Source organism: Rhipicephalus microplus, unplaced genomic scaffold (genome assembly GCF_043290135.1).
Source record: "Rhipicephalus microplus isolate Deutch F79 unplaced genomic scaffold, USDA_Rmic scaffold_13, whole genome shotgun sequence".
In the NCBI taxonomy this organism is placed as follows: Eukaryota; Metazoa; Arthropoda; class Arachnida; order Ixodida; family Ixodidae; genus Rhipicephalus; species Rhipicephalus microplus.
This window is the reverse complement of record NW_027464586.1, coordinates 29,945,964-29,968,091: the sequence shown is the minus strand read 5'-3', so window position 1 is coordinate 29,968,091 and position 22,128 is coordinate 29,945,964. Positions and strand designations below refer to the sequence as shown.

The 22,128-nt window shown below is 47.6% G+C and overlaps 1 protein-coding gene across 3 annotated transcripts in view; it reads right to left on the bottom strand.

The window, feature by feature from the left end:
- Gat (sodium- and chloride-dependent GABA transporter) overlaps positions 1-22,128 on the bottom strand; it is an 879,924-nt gene that overhangs the window by 441,570 nt on the left and 416,226 nt on the right. For 2 of the 3 annotated variants that reach the window (XM_037414907.2, XM_075882687.1), the window contains exon 3: positions 8,297-8,537. In XM_037414907.2, the coding sequence (XP_037270804.1) occupies positions 8,297-8,537 (241 nt within the window). Of the gene's footprint in view, positions 1-8,296; positions 8,538-8,626; positions 8,834-22,128 lie in introns of those variants that run through there. The other variant, XM_075882688.1, reaches the window with a different exon arrangement.

Below are 22,128 nucleotides of genomic sequence, written 5' to 3'. Positions count from 1 at the left end.
AGGTCGGCAGTGAATGCCGTTCCTCTGTTGGTGATAAGGACCTCCGGGGCGCCGTGACGTAGGACGATATTTTCGACGAAGAACTTAGCTACCTCGGATGCACTGCCTTTTGGCAGGGCTTTTGTCTCGGCGTAGCGGGTGAGGTAGTCGGTAGCTACCACGATCCACTTGTTTCCGAAAGCCGACGTCGGGAACGGCCCCAGTAGGTCCATACAAATCTGCTGGAAAGGTCGGCAAGGTGGATCAATTGGCTGCAGAAGTCCCGCTAGCCTTGTCGGCAGTGTCTTGCGTCGCTGACAGTCCCGGCATGTCCTCACTTAACGAGTGACGTCGGTGGTAAGACGTGGCCAGTAGTACCTTTCTTGTATCCTCGCGAGCATGCGAGAAACACCGAGGTGCCCTGCCGTCGGATCGTCGTGCAGGGCCTGCAGTAGTTCTGGTCGCAAAGCTGAAGGCACCACAAGGAGGTACTTAGCTCGAAGCGGTGAAAGGTTTTTCTTTCGTAGAAGACCGTTTCGTAGAAAGAACGACGCAAGTGCGCGCTTGAATACCTTGGGACTTCGGCGGTCCTGCCTTCGAGGTATTCTATTAGGGCCTCAATTTCCGGGTCGGCCCGCTGTCGTTCAGCGAAGTCGTCGGTAGTTATCGTTCCCAAGAAGTACTCGTCATCTGGGTCGTCGGGTAGCGGTTGGTCGACAGGCGCACGAGAGAGACAGTCGGCGTCAGAGTGTTTTTTGCCGGACTTGTAAATGACAGTAATGTCATACTCTTGAAGTCTCAGGCTCCATCGTGCGAGGCGACCTGAAGGGTCCTTCAAGGTGGCTAGCCAACACAAGGCGTGGTGGTCGCTCACAACTTTGAAGGGCCTGCCGTAGAGGTAGGGGCGAAATTTCGACGTAGCCGAGATGATGGCGAGGCACTCCTTTTCTGTTGTGGAATAATTTGCTTCTGCTTTGGATAGCGATCGGCTGGCGTAACTAATAACCCTTTCAAGTCCGTCAGCCCTCTGCACAAAAACGGCGCAAAGACCTACGCTGCTTGCGTCAGTATGTACTTCTGTCTCGACGAATTCGTCCGAATGGGCAAGTAACGGAGGCGTCTGGAGGCGATGTTTAAGCTCCTGGAAAGCGTGTTCCTGTAGCGTTTCCCACTTGAACTCCACGTCGGCCTTGGTAAGGTTAGTGAGAGGATTGGCGATGCGGGCGAAGTTTTCCACGGACCGCCTATAATAGGCGCACGGGCCCAGAAATCGGCGCACGGCTTTCTTGTCAGTGGGCGGCGGGAAGTCGGCGATGGCGGCTGTTTTCCGTGGATCGGGACGAACTCCAGACTTGCTGATAACGTGCCCCAGAAACAAGAGCTCCTCATACGCAAATCTGCACTTTTCTGGCTTCAGTGTGAGTCCGGAAGTCTTGATGGCTTGAAGTACAGCTTCAAGGCGCCGAAGATGCTCGTAGAAACTCGAAGAAAACACGACGACGTCGTCCAAGTACACAAGGCAAGTTTTCCATTTCAATCCCGCCAGTACTGTATCCATAACGCGTTGAAAAGTTGCAGGCGCTGAGCAAAGGCCGAAGGGCATCACCTTAAACTCGAAGAGGCCGTCAGGTGTTATAAACGCCGTCTTCTCTCGGTCTCTTTCGTCGACTTCGATTTGCCAATAGCCAGTCTTGAGGTCCATTGACGAAAAGTACTTGGCGTTATGGAGCCGATCAAGTGCGTCGTCTATTCGTGGGAGAGGATACACGTCCTTTCTTGTGATTTTGTTCAGGCGGCGATAATCAACGCGGAAACGTAGGGTCCAATCCTTTTTCTTCACTAACACCACGGGGGATGCCCATGGACTCTTGGACGGCTGGATAATGTCATCCCGCAGCATTTCATCAACTTGTCTCTTCATGGCCTCACGTTCTCGCTTCAAAACCCTGTACGGACTCTGACGGAGTGGTCTGGCATTTTCTTCGGTTATGATGCGATGTTTCGTGATTGGGGTCTGCTGAATTTTCGATGACGACGAAAAGCAATCTTCGTATAGCAGAAGCAGGGCCTTGAGCTGTTCTTGCTTATCGTTCGGTAGTCTTGGATTGACGTCGAAAGCTATGGGAGGGGCTTGGTTCCTGTGAGCAGGTTCCACAGAATCGGCGAGGGCGAAAGCACTGGTGGCTTCGACAATTTCTTCGATGTATGCAACCGTTGTTCCTTTGTTCACATTTTTGTACTCATTGCTGAAATTCGTGAGCATAACCGTTGCTTTGCCTCCCCGCAGCTCTGCAATTCCTCTTGCGACGCAAATATTTCGGGTGACCAACAGATGCTGACTGCCTTCTACGACGCCTTCCAAGTCAGGTGATTTAGGAGCGCCGACGGAAATAATGACGCTTGAGCGAGGCGGAATGGTGACTTGTTCTTCCAGCACATTCAAGGCATGGTGTCCTGACGGCGTGCGCGGTGGTAGTGCTTCTTCTGTGGATAACGTTATCGACTTTGTTTTTAGGTTGATGACAGCACCATGGAGGCATAAGAAGTCCATGCCAAGGATGACATGTCTCGAGCAACGCTGTAGGACTACGAAGTCGGTAGGATAAATACGGCCGTTAATGGTGACTCTCGCTGTGCAGATTCCTGCAGGCGTTACAAGATGACCTCCGGCTGTGCGGAATTCAGGGTCTTTCCAAGCTGTCCTAACTTTCTTTAACTTCGCGGCGAACGACCCACTGATGACAGAATAGTCGGCTCCAGTATCGACGAGAGCGGTCACACTGTGGCCGTCAATAAGAACGTCGATGTCGCTAGTTCGCCGTCTCGCATTACAGTTAGGGCGTGGCGTCGGGTCACGGCTGCGTCGGCTTGATCCGCTGCTTCCATGTTGCGTCGTCAGGCCACCTCCGGTAAGTGAGCTTTCACCGTCAGGGCTTTGCCTGGTTGGCATTGTGTTCGGAAAGCTCCGTCGCGGCGTCGTCGTCGTCGGGGGATCTTAGGTAGTTTATCGCACAGCAACCGCACCTCCACCGGTTGCTGCCCTTAGTTTCCCGGATACGGACAAGGAGACCGGCCCCGCGTTGGGCCGGAGTACTGCCGGGGGTGCGGTGACATGCGGCGGCTGGGCGACAGCGAACGGGAAGGACTTCGAGGTGTCCATTGAGTTCCTGTCAGGTAGTCGGCGATGTCACGTGGCCGTTCCCCTGGCTGCGGACGTGGTGCATCGATGGCGAAGCCACGCAGTCCCATCTGTCGGTACTGGCAACGGCGGTAAGTGTTCCCGGCCTCGCCGCAGTGGTAGCTGAACCCGGGTCTCTAGTTGAGCAGCGGCCCTTTCTTTGCGAGCGACGCTCGCGAACGTTTGCAGAAATGCGCCGCAGAAGACATCCCACGTTCGGAGCGCGGACTCACGATTCTCTAGCCAGGTCCTTGCGGTGTCTTCCAGGTAGAAGTACTCACGACGGAGCTTTTCTTCGTTGTCCCAGTAGTTGAGGACGGCCACACGGTCGTATGTTTCTAGCCAGGACTCCGGGTCTTCGAACGATGACCCATGGAAAATTGGTGGTTCCCTGGGTTGATGCATGACCATCGTGGGCTGGGATGCGGCGGTTGTCATTGTCGCTGCAGTCGTGGTCATGGCCTTGGTCTTCCGCGCCTTGTCTTCTAGAAGCCCGTACTCCGGTGGTAGCCCTTGCTGTCGGCGGCTTGTTCGCTGCTCCTGTTTGGCGTCGGTGTCTTCTCCGCGACGTGGGCTGGGTTCACGGCTTGACGGGGGCGTCCGGTACATGAACGAAGCAGCACCTCCACCAGATGTCACGGGTTCGTGACGTGGCCGAAGACAAGAGACTTCGTGTTGGGATTTAACTGTTTATTTGGGCGAACCTGTGCCCGGTAAACAGAAAGTCCAATCACAGCAGCAGTCTCGCACAGATAGCAGTCTCGGACTGATAGCGGCGAACGGAGTGTCGGCCTTCGATCAACAACTGACAAGCGGCGAAGCGCGTCGGCATTTATACTCTTGCTGTCGAATGTTCTAGCGTTATCGCTGGCGGCGGCGTAGGTTCCAGAACAATCTGTACCTTTCGCACAGTGGGCGTGATCTTATCCAAATGATCTCCTACAGTCCGGAACCTTCTCGAAGACTGCAGGCGCGGTTCGCGCTAAGAATGGTGTGGTGTTTTGGGACGATGACAAAAACTTGGGAAATGGAACGTGGCAATATTATTACCAATAGCAACATCGCCGTACTAGGTCCACTGCAGAGAAATTGTGTTTACAGAGAAACATATGAAAGAAGTTCACAATGAATGTAACCCTGTGGAAAGTCATCTCGTGCGTTTCTCCACTTGGTATAACGTATGAACTGTCTGCGCTTTTTTACAAATACACTGATATCGTGAGTTTACCTTTTACAAACTGACAATACACCCCGCATGCATTCCTGTCCATAACTCAATCCTTACGTGGCAAATGACTGGAAGTAGTAGGGTGTCAGAAGTGGGATCTCGGGGTCGAGCCGTTGTCTCGATGAAACCCCAACAATGGCTGCTCAATGCACCGCTACCCATGCAGTTGACCCACAATGTCTCCTTCCAAAACGAGCGCTTCACGCCAATGTTTACATTGTTCCTAGCGGCTACCACAGTAAAGGAGCAACCGCCAAGTGGAGCTGCAGAAGCAGTGCTCGTTCGGAGTGTTCCTTTTGATGAAGCACTAGACGAGCTGAGCAAGTTAAATTTTGAGGTACGAGAATGCAACCATTATTTCAATCATTAAAATGTTAAGGGGCCTATTCCTATGAGATAAGCAACTATGTGCATGAATTATATGTTTCACTCTCAGGCAGGAGGGGAGCGATTCGAAACATTTCTTTCATAATGGCATCATTCAAATATTCAGTATCAAATTGGGGGCAGCACAAATAACTCAAAGAGGCGCGGAAAAAGTTTTCGCTAAGAGTAGTTCTTGTTGGGAAAAACAGAATATTGCCTCAAGCTTGCTCACTGTGTGGAACAAGAAAACAATCGAAGTGTGGAGGGTGACAGACGGACGTTATCGCGAGGCATGCACCAACGCCGAAAGACAGAAGTGTGCAGTTTGGCCACAAGAAGTGCGCTGCACTGAGTGAAACCACCGGCCCGGACCAATGGAGCGTCTTGAATACGTAGAGCTATTCAACGTATTCTACTAGCGCGTTCATTTTTGCGGTGCGCTGTCAGGGCTGCCCAGATTTGCTGAAGTCAGCAAAGACGAGAGTCATGACAACTTTGGCATTCTGGAAGTTGACGTTGGAAACAAAAAGACAAATAAATATGACAAAATGCTGGGTCAGTTAGTGCAATAGCTCAGTTGAATAGGCATAGAATTGTTAGCCAATGGTATGTGCAACTGTAATTGCGCACAAGTCTGCATGCCCCGCCGTGATGGTCTAGTGGCTAAGGTACTCGGCTGCTGACCTGCAGGTCACGGGATCGAATCCCGGCTGTGGCGGCTGCATTTTCGATGAAGGCGGAAATGTTGTAGGCCCATGTGCTCAGACTTGGGTGCACGTTAAAGAATCCCAGGTGGTCGAAATTTCCGGAGCCCTCCACTACGGCGTCTCTAATATTCGTATGGTGGTTTCGAGACGTTAAACCCCACGTATTATTCAAACATGTCTGCATGCTTTCAAAAAACCAAGCTGTTTTTTGTTCAGATAACGTCTGTTGCAAGTTGACACTGTATTCAGTCGCCTTGATTTTTATGTCAACGTGGAATCCCTCCTTCACTTGTCGTCAGAAAAGCACAACACTTCTTATGAGAAGTTCAGGTGCCAGAGAAGAATTTCGCCTCTAAGTATAAACATTGAGTCTGAGGTCAGCTCATTACCATTTTCGCAAATTGGAAGTTATGTGCGTCGGGATTGATTACAGCTCCCAGCTCAGTGCTAGGGACACAAAACCAAAGCGTCATAACGAATTTCGGATTGACGTTCCGGTATGTCAGTGTAGGAAATACTTCTTCTACAAGTTATTTGTCACCTGGTATAGCTTTCAAGCCACACTCGGACCATATGCGAGTGAAACCTTAGACCTTTTTTTTAAAGTACCGTAGCAACTGCAAGCGCCTAAGCAAACTACAAAGCAAGTATCAATTTTCCTGGTTCTCTTCCAGGTACGAGGCTCCATGAAGCAACCATACACCTCCGTACTGGAACCAATTACAGGGCACCACGCGCTATTTCGTCTCTGGTCAACACTGGTTCCAGAAAAACTATGTCACACCAACAAGCCACTGCAGTGGCGTTGGTACGGTGTGGCCTTTAATCAAGCAATCTGATCAGTCATTCTTTATGTTACACTTAGTATATGTATCGGGCATGTACTCTCTTCGCTACCTTGTTCTGAGAGCACTGCTACCGTGCATCTCAGCTATCAGTCCGGAAAATCTGTTCATGCTTGTTAGTGCCATATTGTATTGGTTCAATTCTTACCAGACAAACATTTTGAACATTGTACACTTGACAACAATAGTTGCTGGAGTTCGACGTCCCGAAACCACCATCTATATGTTATTCATGCGATTATTAGAGACGCCGTAGTGCAGTGCTTCGGAAATTTGGATCGCGTGAGGTTCTTTGGAAGATTGCACGCTTAGACCGGTCATGCAGTTGCTGACATTTTAGGCTGAAAAACTTGTTCTTCTTCTTTGCAGACCAAAATTTTTCCTTTCAGGCTTTATAAAAGCAGTACTTAGAGGAATATATTCAACAATTGAACAACTACATAAATAACCACCTCGCAACTCTGAAGACGCATAGCAACTAGGCAACATCTGGGTGGATAACTTCGACGTTACGTCTTCGACACACGTGTTTGCCCATAGAGACACCCTAAAATCACATTTTACTTCACTCTACGTTGGGTCTAACCACATCGTCCACAAAACACTGATTGATGGTATGATAGCACTGAATAACGGTGAGCAAGGCATCACATCGGACCACCATATTAGCCAAAAGAACCCATATTTACATTCGAAACTAACCCATTGAACTGACCTCTCTTCAATTATTAACATCAAGATTACATTACCTTGAAGCCATAACCTTCAATTTTTCAACTGTAGTTAAGCTTAGCGTGTATTCAATAATTACCTGTTACCCGCCACGGTGGTCCAGACTTTATGGTAGCCGACTGCTGACTTGCAGGTCACAGGATCGAGTCCCATCTGGGGCGGCCACGCTTTCGATACAAGCTAGAATGTACAGCTACAATTGCCCGTGTACTGAAATTTTGGTGAGACAGAGACGCAAGGAGAGAAAATCAATCCAGGTAGTGATAATTTATGAAGTTCCCCTATACGGCTTTCGTTTAATCATATGGCGAACGAAAGAAGTGCCAATTTAAGGCCTTTTTTGTTAGATACACTTTTAATGAGAACTAACCACAATATTACCTAGGAAAGTATTCGAGATGTCATCAGCAGTGATTGTATTGTAAATGTAAACAAAGAAATGTAGATGAAAAGATAACTTGCCGCTGGCAAGTACCGAGCATGCGATGTTTGAATAACATGTTTCGCCATTTCAGCTACGGCGGTGGTCATGCCCCATTTCACTTATTGGGGTATATAGATATACCTAAACGTGTCAGTCAGTATCACCTGCTGCAATTACGGCAACTGTGGCCCACTTTTTTGCGCGATGGCATCACGGAGAACGTGATTATATCACGAGCGGGCAGCTCACCGTATATATAGCTGAGAGCTAGGTAGAGCATCGGACACGTTATTCGAAAGTCTCAGGTTCAGTTCATGCCAGTGGCAAGTTATCTTGTCATCCTTTGTGGTTTCTTCCCATTTACATTACGCTTACTTCAAACAGCATCCCCTATACTTTCCTTGGCATGATCTCTCAGTTATCATATTACTGTGAATAATGTCACGCTGATGTTGTGGCGTTACGTAATATTTACGTATCAATAATACGATCAAATATGACGTTCGATAAATAATATTATGGTTTTCTTTCACTGCATGATCGTGAACGACGATCGCTAACCACTTGTTAAAAAGAAACTATGACAGTATCCAATTTTCGGCAACCTGGCACGTATCATGTTTATATGAATTGGCAGCACAACTTTGACATTGTTCTTCTATTGGCCTGTTCTTTTTTCCAGTCTGCGAATAATGCGCTACCATTTCACCAAAACCTAGAAAAAGCTGTGTCAGCTCTGTGATCTCCTGCTTCAGCCCACCATACCCTCGACAACACGCTTGGCACTCAGCGAGACGCTGTACATGTAAATAGCGCTGTCTGCGACGTAGTACTCACTCCCAGTATTCCTTCACAGGGCTCCTGATTAGCTTCGGGTCAGGACAGGCGCGGAGCTGCGCTGAACAGTTGTATGGCTCGTACTCGGAGCGGCAGTTCTGGGTGTTCCACCAGTTGTCACACGATCGCCAGGGAACGTCGGATGACAAGGCCGAGTAGATGTAGTACAGAGACCACGCCAGCACCACGATGTAGTAAGAGTTGAGCCAAAAGGACATTACCGCCGCTGCGTAGCCCACACCTGCGCACAATGCCATTCAATGTCATTGCTCTTCTTTCTTGCCAAAATTGATGTGCAGTCATTTAGGGACAAAAGTGTGCTTTGAATACCTGCGCATGGCGCATGGTAGGTGAGAAGTTGATCTCGAAATTTTGTTGCAGTCACACTTCAGCCAGTGCTTTATAAAAGCTTATAAGGCAGCAACTCTCTCAGCAACGTGTTTGTCTAAGCTTTGCGCACCTTCCCTGAAGCTCTATAAAGGAGAAGAGAAAACAAGTGCACAACACAGGTGGGAGCTAGAAAAAACAAAATTATTCCGTAAAGATATATTTGCTAGCTAATTCAATGGACGAGTAAAGGAGGCAAAAAAAGCGCTGCAACTTCACCATGAAACTTCGGAAAGTGCGTAGCGCGGACACGGACATATTGCCGTTGTGCTGATGTCGCTCTGTTGCTATTGTTATTGGCGCTACTTCTGTTATTTTAACGTGGGTATTATTGTCTCGAGCGGTTTCAACGTCATCGATTGTGGAGAAATCTCTAATGACTAAAGACAGAATTCATAGCCACTAACAATTCTGTTTTAGGCTCTAAAAATAGGAAGGCAAAACACAATGTCCAGCGCCCGAAATATAAGCAGAACAAGCAGTTGCAAAAACTCATGTTTTTGGAGAATATTGTGCGTTAACACTGTGTAAAATAGGAAAGCAGAAATGAAAATGTTTTACTTTATGATGGTACAAAGGTGCCAATGGCTTAGCATAGCAAGGTACTTTTTTTGCAGCGCACTTTGCAAAATATGGTCTCGCCTTTTACAGTTCAGCACAGTGAGTCAAGTGCCCACCATCGAATGAACAAACTCCATCGTCTCTCTGTGTTTTGCATTCTTGAGAAGGGCAACACAGGATCAAATAACCATACCGCTAAAAATTCTTTTAATCTCGTAATAACCGTATCTAATCAGAGCACAGGTTCAATTTTTTCTCTCTCTGTGAACGCATTAAAGGGCTTCTCGCCAGCTTTGAGCATTTAGAGCAGGCAAGAGGAATGCATGCACTCTCATGCTGTTTGTAACAGCTTTCGCCTAAAGGACCCCCAATAAATTGTAAAATATTGTTGGAAATAAAGACTTGATTAAATGATTAATGTGTGCTGCAGGTATCACCTGTCGAGATATGCAACGCTACTCGCCCCGAAAGAAGTGAAATGTCAGACTGAATGCCGCTTGCCCTTCATCTCATGGCCGCACGTCCAACATGGAGGAAGTGACGCGCCTCAAGGGAGGGTCCGACATACGTGAAAGTAGTACGTGACAGAGAGACAATTAATCGAGGCTGTTGCATTCAACACTCTACTGCGTTGCATCAAACGAGTTGTGGCGTGGCGACGAACACTCTGTGGCGTAGCATCAAACGCGCGGTGCGTTTTATAGTGAACATGCTCGCGTTAAAGACAGCACCGCGATTAGAATTGGTCGACTTTGTTGTGTATGTTCGCTTTTTAGGGGTGAAGCTCCTTAAAGCGGCACCCGTTCGTCCCTCATCGTAGTCGTAGTGCGTAACCAGTCTTAGGCTTTGACCTCCAGGGTGGTGCCGCTGGGAGATTTCTCCTGTGCGTTGTTGAACAATAAAAAATTCGTATCGTGCACGTTAACTAGAAGCTGAATTCTCCTGTCTCTCATTCCCATTTAGCAGCCATTGCCATGTATATTGAGCACTATCTGACAAGAAAGGGTCGCTAGGTTATACTGGCTGGTCGTAACCTCCTTGGTTTTAGAAAGGTTGAGCGAGCGTTGGACCGCAGTACCATGAATGCAGTGAACTAGTACATACCATGAACTCGAGGTTCTTAAAGGTGGAAAGTAGACACGAAGCGCAAGCCGCAGGAAAGTGTGCGTGTTCACCTATCGTTTAGTCCTTGGAATGTCCGCTGGATGGTGGTGCTCCTATATGCGGAATATATGATGAAAAGATGCGAGATGGACGTACTTAGAGTGTTGACTAGATGGGCGAACGCACAAACAGACAGATACATGGATGAAAGCTCAGATGACTGCACGGACGGATGAACGCATGGATAGACGCAGGGGCGGATGCTTGAATGAACGCATGGACGGATGCACGAACAGACGCACGCACGGACGGGCGGATGGACACTTGGACGATCATACAGATGGACGCATGGACGGACAGAAGCAAGAAGGAATAGACGGCCACATGCTTCGCCCCACTCTGGCCGACTGGCTCACCCTCCACCATCTCCTGACGCCGTGAAGCTCTCATTGAGTGGTGTTTGTCCCTGAACTCCAGCGACCGTGTCCATGTTTCCTATCTTCTCCGTATTTTTGTATATGGGTCTCTCTGTCCCTGCTTTATTCATACCTGTTTTAATCCCTCCATATCTCCTTACCTTTTGAGCCACTGCCAAGGTGTCGTACCACGATGCAGACAGTTACAGCGATCACTTTCATCTTCTTTTCTTTGTTTTAGGAATCACTTCCTTTGTGTGAGTCACTTTAAGCATAGAGCCGATGAAATAAAGGCGTTTCACGAGTGCATCTATCTCTGTCTGAGTCACAGCAGAGACGACATAAGTAATATGTGCATTCTGATGCTTGTATAGAAGCACGAAGGTTGATTAAAAAGTTACAAACGAAATTTGTGAACGTTTTTCATGTACTTATGAATCCGACCAGATGCGAGAATATAAGCTTCCTGCATTTCATTTTCGTTGGTGTTCTCGCCTGTTTATGATGCGTTGTTCCATAGAGCAGTTCCAGTGGTCCGGCGCTGTGTATCCTGGTAGGAATACATCACTCATGCCAGCCTCTCCAAAAGACCACACTACAGATAACACCGAAACTACACAGCACGCTTGATTGAACAACCTTGCTTGGGCATGTCTTGCTCATGTAACATTTTATTGATGTCTGCATCGTGTGGTGTTCCAGCTCCGACTTTATCCGATGCTGAAGATGGCAGGGAAAGATATTGGCTTGAGAAATCTACACAGAATGAGTGGCAAAGGTTTCAAGCTCATCCCATCAGATTATGCTTTCGAGGCTCGTAATGAACCAAATAACTATGTAATACGAAGCTTATTACACGTAACTACTTTTAGTATCTAACCAAAATTTTTGATGCGACGTGGTGAGGCTCTCTTTGGGAGTAAATGACAACAGAAACAGAAATCACGTGGACATCGAAGTTTTATCCACACTCACCTTTTTTATGATGACAAACTATGGTTTCGCATTCGGTCTTCATGGTCCTGCGGCTGCACACAAGTACCTCCGGCTCCCTATAGAGCTGACAGACGGTGGATGGAGGCTAAGAGGACTACGCCTTGACGATAGATGCCCGTGCAGAGGCTAATCTCTTTTTCTACAACCTTGACTGGGCTGACAAGAACTTCTGAGCTGGAGTATAGGTTGAGCCGCATAGAGTTCCGAAAGTTCAATACAGCCCGGCAGCATGAGTACCGCTTTCCAACTGTTCTCATAAGAAAATCTTGAGGTCAAATAGCGTTCATGGAGGCACCTGTTTTTAAAAAAGGCGTTCATAGGCACTTGTATCATTTAGGCAAAGACGCCAAAAACAGGCATTTATAGGTCATATGAAAACACCATAAAAGCAATTAGGAATCTCTAATTCACGCATATATCAAAGTAGCACGATATGTAGACAAAGAAAAAAATAGATATTTGCCTCAAATTCAGCCTCTATGATAGAGGATTAGATTCTGTTTTACTTTGGTTGCGTTTGCCCGTACGGGAAAAGCTGTTGGGTTATTCTGACAGTATTGACATTGCGCGGCAGCTGCCTTCTCACGCACCATGGCTAGATAAGTCTGGTGATGTATGCACCTACGCCAGCGCTTGGTTTGCATTGATTTACTCCACTCTAACGAGCCGCAATGGTAAGAGGTTTATCAAGATTCCGGGCTTCTCTTTAGTCGCTTCCACCCTGCAGTTCCTTACTAAGTATTCACTCAAAAAGGGCCGACGCTAATGTCGCTAGGCTCGTCGTGAGTGTGGAGCAGCGGCTTTTCACTGAACCTTGAGCTCGGGAGAAAAAATACCGATACGGCTCACTCGTCGTCAGACACATTTCCTTTGGTCTCCGCAGTTTACAAGCTTTTCCAGTGCTTCAATTGCTGTTACTTCTTGAAAGCGAACCCACATTCAATACATAAAGTCGAGGGGATCCGAAGACACCAATTACGTTGGACTCAAGGAGCTCTTGACTAGTGGCGGCCAAAGCAGCGGCGGCTGCAGCGGCGATGCCGACGAACGCTGACGGGCCTTAAAGTGGCCGCATATCCACGGGGTGTATGATGAAGAGTGGGGCGAAGCATCCGTCCATCCATTTGTTCTTGCTTCCGTCTATCTATGCATTCATCCGCCCGTCCGTGCGTGCGTCTATTCGTGCATCCACACGTGCATTCGTGCGTCTGTTCCTGCGTTCAACTATGCATCCGCCCCTGCGGGCGTCCATGCGCCCATCCGCCCGTGCAGCCATGCAAGCGCCCATCCATGCATTTGTCGGTGTATCCGTTCATCCATCTAGTCAACACTCCAAGTACCACCATCTCACATCTTTTCATCATATATGCATCCGTCTTCCACCCGTGCGTGCGTCTGGCCGTGCGTCCGTCTCTGCGTTAGACCATGCGTCCGCGCCGGCGTCCGTCCATGCGTCCATCCGACTTTGCAGCCATCCATGCGTCTGTCCATGCATTTGTCTGCGTATCCGTTCATCCATCTAGTCAACACTCCAAGTACCACCTTCTCGCATCTTTTCATCATATATGCGTCCTTCTGTGTGACCATCCGTGCGTTCATTCGCCCGTCCATGCGTGCGTCTGTTCGTGCCTCCACACGTGTCCATCTGGGCGTCCGTCCCGACGTTCGTCCATCCATCCGCTCTGCGTCCGTCCATGCGTCTAACCGTCCGCGCAGCCACCCATGCATCCGTCCATGCATCTGCCTGTGTGTCCGTTCGTCCATCTATTCAACGCACCATGTACCACCCTCTCGCATCTTTTCATCATATATTCCCCATATAGAAGCACCGCCATGCAGCGGACATTCCAAGCACTAAACGAGAGGTGGCACACGCACATTTCCTTACGCCTTGCGCTTCGTGTTTACTTCCCACCTTTAACCACCTCGAGTTCATGGTATATACTAGATCACTGTATTCCTGGCACTGCGGCCCAACACTCGCTGAGCCTTTCTAAAACCAAGGGGGTTACACCCAGCGATTGTCACGTAGCAACCCTTTCTTGTCAGATAGTGCTCAATGTACATGCCAATAGCTGCTAATGGGGATCACAGCGTGCGCATTAACTAAAAGCCGAATGCTCCTGTCTCTCATTCTCCCTTAACAGCCATCGGCATGTACATTGAGCACTATCTTTTATTGTTCAAGAACGCACACAAAAAATATCTCACCAGCACCACCTTGGAGGTCAAAAAGATAAGGCTGACTCTCCACCAAAAGAAAGAAAAGCAGCAGGCAAGAGAACACCAGCAAGCCCCCAAGAACAACCCTCCCTACTCAAGCGCAGAGAAATCCCATTTTCCCCGTATATCCAGTAATTTCTCCAAACTACCGCTGCTGCCACGCGACGACTTCTAAGTGATTACACGGCCTTACCAGGGCCTGAACTTATAAGTCCTGATGAGTTCCATGTTGTCTGACGTGCTCATCAAGGCGTGCCAAAGGAAAATCACAGGTGATCAATTCTTTTTACGCATCAAGCCAGACTCGAACAACGTGACTGTGTCTAGCTCCGACCAAGAGATGGCTGATCATATAAAAAAACTCAAATCCAATGTGATAAACAGCAGGCAATATGCGATCAACTCGTGCGCTGCAACTGGCGATGGAGCAGTCTGTGGAGTCCTTCATTGACTACAGCCACGCACTTCTCCGAAAACCATCAAGAAATATCTCTGCGTCTGTACGCAAAGCATAGAAGTTCTTCAAGCCTAAATTTGTACTCTAAATGTGCGGTCATTACATTCTATGAAGCGTTTGCTCCACGATACGTCTATTATCAAGGAGGGGAACTCACTGGTTACTCGTATTGCGACACAATACTAGAACGCAATACCAGCCAGTATATCGGACTTCGAGCCGAAATCTGTCCACAACCAGATCTTTCGATCTGCGAAATCTGCGGCATCCAAGAACCAACACAAGGCCATGTAGCAGACGTGATGTGCCACATGAGGTAAGGGCACGTGACAGTGATAACAGCTGCAGAAAACGTCAATGCTACCTAGCCGATACCAGATGAACAAACCAAAGAAAGCCTAAACGACAAAAGTCAGTGCAACAGTACGAAAGCCATCCTAGGAGGTTCGAATCAAGGACAAAGAATAGGACTTCAAAGATAAACGAGAACTCCCGAAAGAAAGACGAAGAGCTAGGTCAAGATCCAAATCTAGGTGCCAATGGAAAACCCACTCCAGATCATGAACGAGGCTTGAGCACCACGGCAAGAGGGCCAAGCCTCCATCCCACTCCCAATTCATTTTGCAAAACAGCCCACAGTCCAATGGAGCTGCTGGTAAAGCGACGACAGAACTGCCAGCTAGCTGGTCTCTCGCCATATCTCCTAGTGCCACACCGATTACTCAAAATCGAGACTACCAGAGAATAATTGAGGAAAACAGCCTTTTAAAAGTTGGCCTGGCCAAGGTATTGCGAGAGGTGGCCCCTTTCAAACAATATAAAAAACCAGAGGTTGTCGTAAACAAACCTTTAACGCAAACATCCAAACTGTCGGAAACAGTCGACAAAAGCAAACAACTTGCTGACACAAGGCAACAGATACAGCTCATGTTCGCAGAAATACATACGTTGAAGCAACAGGTGCAAGAATCTACCAATTCTTTAAGACCATTGGTCCGCGAAGAAAAAGCTTTTACCCGTGTCCAGACATCTACGGAGTCTTACCAAGTCTATATTCAAGATGTCTGGACCCTCTGCTTTAAGATTAATACCACTATAGCCAACGCCGACAAAATAGCACACGTAATCAAGGGCTTCGCTGATGATGCCTTTAAGTTCCTTGTATTGAAAGGTTGTTCGACAGTTCAATACTTCATTAGGTCATTAAAAAGTGCCGACACTTTCAAGAGGCCAACAGCTATTGCATGGACCACCGTTTCACCCGTCTTCTTAACAACGCTGCAACGTCAACTTTTGAGGACCTCTATTTTGATACCCAGTCCTGATCCACCCTTTGCTGATATGAAGAGATTCGTTCGACGTGAAATCGAAGCATTGTCACCTGCACCCTTGGAGATCCTGACGCCAAATTATTCTCAGCCCACCATATTTTTCATAAAAAGCGTTGTGCCCCAAGAATTGCCAAATGCGGACCTTCGGACGATCTGTTCTATGGAAGAACCCAATGTGCATATGCTTAGCTTGAGCACCCGACAGCACGACCGTCATCCTACTCCACGTACCCGCCATCCAAATGCGCGGAGAACACCTGACGACAGCCCAATTTGCTTCCGGTATGAACGAGTGGGACACATTTCGCGTCATTGCTGAGGCACGTGGACGTTGCCCTCACGCACAAGCCGAAACGTCATGAACTTCGACGCATCAGCCTGCCCTTGTGGCGAAGAACGTCCGCGCTGTGACGACTACGCTCATTATGACATGACCGCTATGACCTATGCCCAGCACAGCCACTCGCCATCACCGCGACGTAGATTCTCCGGCTCTCCTTCGCCACCCCGTTCCCCATCCTCACGCTTTGCCCGATGGTTTTCTTCGGTGAACTAAATGGTGCAGCGCCTGGAGGTGACGCTCCTGCTAGGACTTCCCCTCCGATTCCTGTGCTGACCCTCGCGACCGACCAAAACGTGATTGATGTAAAAGTGGGTGGTTTATCTGTTAAGGCTTTAGTCTAAACTGGTGCCCAAACTTCTGTGGAATAGCTGGCATTGTGACATTCGGGACTGTTTAAAGGAAGTATTGACTCCAGCCTCTTCACGCTGTGCTCGTGTTGCTGACTTTAAGACGTTAAACCCCTCATATCCTCGTGTTGCTGACGGTGGTGCAGCTGCCATCGTTGGTGTCTGCACAGTACGCGCTACTATAGCCGGCCATCAAACCTCCATCCTCTTCACTTTTCTCCCCCACTGCACCAATGACGTTATCTTCAGTCTATAATTTTGTCCTCCCATTCGGGCCTCACTGACTGTTCAGCTGGTATGGTGCAATTTGACTTGCCCTGTACGATTGATACACGCAGCCCGTCCCAAGTTCGTCTGTGCTCTCCTGAGCACCTCAAATTGTCACTGCAATCAATTACCTGTATTGCCGTCACGCCATCGCCACGAGTACCTGATGAAGACTTTTTGCTCACGCCCATTACATCCGCCCATCCGACTCACAGTGTTACTTTTGCGAACACCATTATTTTGTTATCAGAGAAGGGTGCTTGCATCTATTTGCTGAACTTTGCTCTGTGTCCGCAAGTGCTTCCGTGTGAAATAGCCCTCACCACGCTCACACCATCTGACGACTGCATCATCTCAGCTTTGTTGCCCAATGGTGTACGTCACCCCAGCTGCACGCAAGCCTGTTCTTCGACAGTGAGTACATCTTCTAAAGCGGGAAAAATGATCGCGGCGGACTTTTTACCGCATAACTGACGGGCTCTGTCACGTCCTAGAATCCTACTCGGACGTATTCGACATTTGTGACAGTCCGCTAGGTCAAACCAGCGTTGTGAAGCAACGCATTAACACCGGCGATGGATCTCCAGTCCATCGACGGACATACCTCGTCTCTCCTGCGGAGTGTCAGATAATATAAAACTAAGTCGACAAGATGCTCGATGGGCGCCTGCTGTTGTTCTTGTGAAGAAAAGCGACAACAGTTGGAGATTCTGTGGCTAGTACAGCCTCTGAATCGGATTATTAAAAAGGCGTCTACCCGTTATCGCGCATTGACGACGCCCGTGATTGCCTTCAGGGCGCTAAGTATTTTTCTTTTATCTACCTACAGTCAAGGTACTGGCAAGTTGCTGTCGACGACATGGACCGCGAGAAAATGGCTTTTGTGACCCCTCATGGTCTTAAGCAATTTAAAGTCATGCCATTCGGATTTATGCAATGCTCCAGCCACCTTCGAGCGAATGATGAAATCTCTCTGCTGTGGGTTCAAGTGGTCAATTTAACTCTATTACCTCAACGACGTTGTATTTTTACGATCTTTGAGACGCACCCCGACCGCCTTTTCTCCATTCTTTCTGTTTTTAATTACACAGGACTGCAACGAATCTATCAAAGTGTCACTTCGGAAACCAGCAACTAATCATGCTTGGCCATCTTGTCGACTTCTCCGACGCACGCCCTGATTATGATAAAGTTCGAGCTGTGCTATACTTTCCCGTTCATACCAGCACTAAAACATTCCGCAGCTTTTTACGTCTATGTTCCTACTTCCAACGTTTTGTAAACAATTTTGCGGACGTCGCCCGCCCTCTTACAGACTTGCTGAAGAAGATTGTTCCATTCTCTTGGGGCGCTACGTAGGCTTGGGCATTCTCCAGACTCATCGCGTTGCTCACAAAATCACCTATTGTGGCCCATTTTGATATTTTATTCCCAGCAGAAGTCCACACAGATGCCATCGGCCATGAAATCAGTGCTGTTTTGGTACAACATCAAAGCAGCTACGCCCGTGTTATTGTCACACCGGCCTTCTGCTGTCTGCGGCCGAGCGCAACTACTCAATCACCGAACAAGAATGCCTTTTTATTATTATTACTTATTATTAGGAAATACTTCAGGCCAATACTTTGGTCTAAGCAGGAGGGACATTACAACAAAAGAGAAAGCAAAACAAAAAATATATGCATGTGAATGCAATGAAACAAGAAATGGACATAATGTATCAAAAAGAAGCAGCAATCACCACTTCAGCGAAAACTTTAAAAGAAACAATGGTGTGCCAAAGCAGCCATGAAATTATTCGACTCATAAACTTTAATAAGTACGGTATTCAAGTCGCTCATTGTTAGAGGGTAAAAGCGTTCTTGTGAGCATTTGTTCTCGCAAAAATTGGCGCGAGTACATGTTCATGAGTGCTTGTTGTTCTTCTTGCAGTGGGCCTGCAAACCAAAGAGGGTAATGTCATACCATTTTTCGCAACAAGGGTGTTGTGAAGAAGTACAAGGCGATTAAATTTCCTGCGTGTTTGTACTGTCTGTATTTGATTTTGTGTAATCAATGATGATTTGATTGATTTGTGGGGTGTAGCGTCCCGAAACCACTATATGATTATGAGAGACGCCGTAGTAGAGGGCTCCCGAAATTTCGACCACCTGGGGTTCTTTAACGTGCACCCAAATCTGAGCACACGGGCCTACAACATTTCCGCCTCCATCGGAAATGCAGCCGCCGCAGCCGCGATTCGATCCCGCGACCTGCGGGTCAGCAGCCGAGTACCTTAGCCACTAGACCACTGCGGCGGGGCTTTGTGTCATCAATGATGACGGGGAATCATGCCTGCATATTTTTCGCATGTATATCTCATAGCTTTTCTTTGAACTCACTCTTGTTTATGAATGTCAGTCTTAGTATGCGAATCCCAAACTCCAGCAGCATAATCTACTTTATATTGTACGATTGCACTATAGGCTAATATTTTAGTTCTTACCGGCACATATTAAGCTTCCGCTTTATGAACCACAATTCATTCAAGGCAGTTGAGCAGATATCCGAGTTATGAGTTGTCCATGTTAGTTTATTGGTATTGTGACGCCTATGTACTTGTATTTCTTGACTTCGGTTACTGTTCTGTTTTGAAGTTGATATTTAATTTCACTGGCCATTTTTGTGTTACACGAAATAGTATGGTTTTTTTTCCACATTTCACTGCATACCCCGATTCGGGCATTACTTAAATTGCCACAAGGCATCTATCTCTGCAACACTTCATAACCATCATGTGACACAACTTCCTTAAAAATAACACTGTCATCCGAGTGAATTCAAATGAACAACATTTGCAGGAATGAAATAACATCTATTATATTATTAACGTAAATTAAAACATTGTTATCCCCAACACACTGTCCTGAAAAACTCCTGAGGTGACTGGTCGGGCACCAGAACTGCGGTGACGGACATCAACAAACTACTCTCTTTCTGTCAGGTAAGTACGAATCCACAGTATATACCACATGGTAGTCCATTTTTTTACAGTTTATTTAAATTTTATATATTTATATAATAATAAATGTTTTCGCTCCCTGCTTTGAGCAAAGAGAAAGAGCACTTCGATGGCCGTGCACTTGGATGGCGGTTACTATCCTCAAGGCGTAAATATATCCGGCCATGTCTTTTCTACAACCTAATAAAGGACAAAAGTTGAATTGATAAAAATAAATACATCAAACCACCCGCCTACACCTACACCGACCACCTACATCAACCACGACGGGACCATTCCTTAAAAGTACGCGAATATACCGGGTGTTCAAAATTAAGCTTTATGATTTTTTTAAAATTAGGCGCTCGAAGGCACGTGAGAACCACTTGTGCAAATAAGTTAAGCGGCCAGGGGGACAGAAAGTTAGATGATAATTATCGCTGTCAGCAGCCCAATTAACTAAAATTTAATAATTAACTTTTTACTGGCTGCGGTAAGTTGGCATGTTTATATTGAAAAAATGTAGGCAGTGGTGTTTGTACACAGTTTCAGTTGGAAGATTTTTTCTAGCACGCCTGTGTTCCGAGATATCCGGCTCCAAAGTTTAATTGTCTTTCGCACGATTACGCATGCAAGAGGGTGAGGGTCCGCGCAAAGCTCCTCCCTAAAGTGACGCATCTGTTGCGTGTGGTGTTTAGTGTGTGAAGAGGGTGGAAGCGTAGGCATAGGTGATAGCAATTACCCTTGCCCTCTTCGGCCGTCGAAATCAAAAATCGAAGAACGCTTGCAACCAGTGTCGTAACACGCAACTGCAGAGCCTCTAACGATAGTGGCAGATACCATGCCGAGATAATGGTGCGAGCGGAGAATCTGGATGCCAGTGCGCGTGCGTAATAATCACTAGAGAAGCATGCGTGGTCGTTGCCTGGGCTACGCGAATAGCGTGACTGCTGATGTCCGAGTACTGTAACTTTTATTGAAACAAGAGCAACAACTCCACCAATAATAACTGAAACAGTTTTATCCTTGCTAACGCATATTTCCTGCTGCTACATAAGCATATTTCGGTCATGCACAAATCTCATCGAAACTCTTCACCTCTCAAGACGTCAATGCCCCAAAAAGTGTTCAAAATGCCTGCCTTCGGCAGCAACGCAAAGCATGAACCGCTGTCGCGTCGACTCGATGACTCGGCGCAGTACTTCTGCAGGAATACTCGCACAGGCAGATGTTATCCTGTCCTTCATGTCATTAACATCGCTGGGCTCTGTTACGTAAACTCGATCTTTAACGTAGCCCCAAAGGAAAAAGTCGAGCGGAGAAAGGTCAGGTGATCTTGGTGGCCAAAACATCGCTCCTGCGCGCCCAATCCACTGTTGTGGAAAACGTCTGTCCAACCAGTTCTTCGCCCTGGTAGAAAAATGTGGTGGTGCTCCATCGTGCTGAAACCATACTTGGCGCAGGTCATTCAGGGAAAGACTGCAGACAAGATCATCAATGACAACACCTAATATTTCTTCTGTGTACATCTTTCCGTTCAAGTTGTCCTCAAAAAAGTGAGGTCCGATGATCCTGTCCCCGAGTATGCCGCACCACACATTCACACTCCAGCGAACTTGATGCTTGTGCTGCCTCAGCCAGTGTGGGTTTTCTTGTGCCCAATAATGGGCGTTGTGAAGATTAACACTTCCATTTCGGCAAAACCGAGCTTCATCAGTCCAAATTATTCTGTGCAAAAAGTCATTTTCTTGATCAGTTTTGATGAGGCCCCAATTGCAGAAGTCAACTCGCCTTTCAAAGTCCGCCTCATTTAGGTCCTGATGAAGGTAAACGTGATATGGATGGAACTTGTGCTTTCTTAAAACATTTGTGACTGTTCCGATGCTGCGACCGCACTGATCGGCAATCTGTCGGATGCTGAGCTCTGGCATCGAGGTTACGCACGCGACAACGTCGATTTCAAAGTCTTCATCGACGATTGCCTTCCTGGTCCGTCTCGGAAGGTGGACAGAGCCTGTTGTGCAGAAGCGTCGAAACAGGTTTGTGAAAGTGGGCTTTGTTGGAAGGGGACGGTGTGGGTGGCGAGACGCGTAAAGCTCCATTGCTAACGAAGCGTTGCCATTCATTTCAGCCATTGCAAGCACCACGTCTACTTTTACTTTGGTAGAATACCTCACGCCAGAAGCAGCCATATTAGCTCGAAAGGACTCCACGTGGATTTCCTTGGTAGACCTTCAATGCAGAGACGCTGTGCTCTAACCGGAGGCACCCTAGTGCAGGACGGTCCTGCTAACGCGTTCACAAGAAGATGTCTCAGTGTGATCTAAAGTCACGAAAAAACGTCGCGAAAAATGGTCTCCTGTTATCGCGTTCATCAGGATCATGCGTAAGGCTCATGGCGCACCGCGCTGTCACATTTT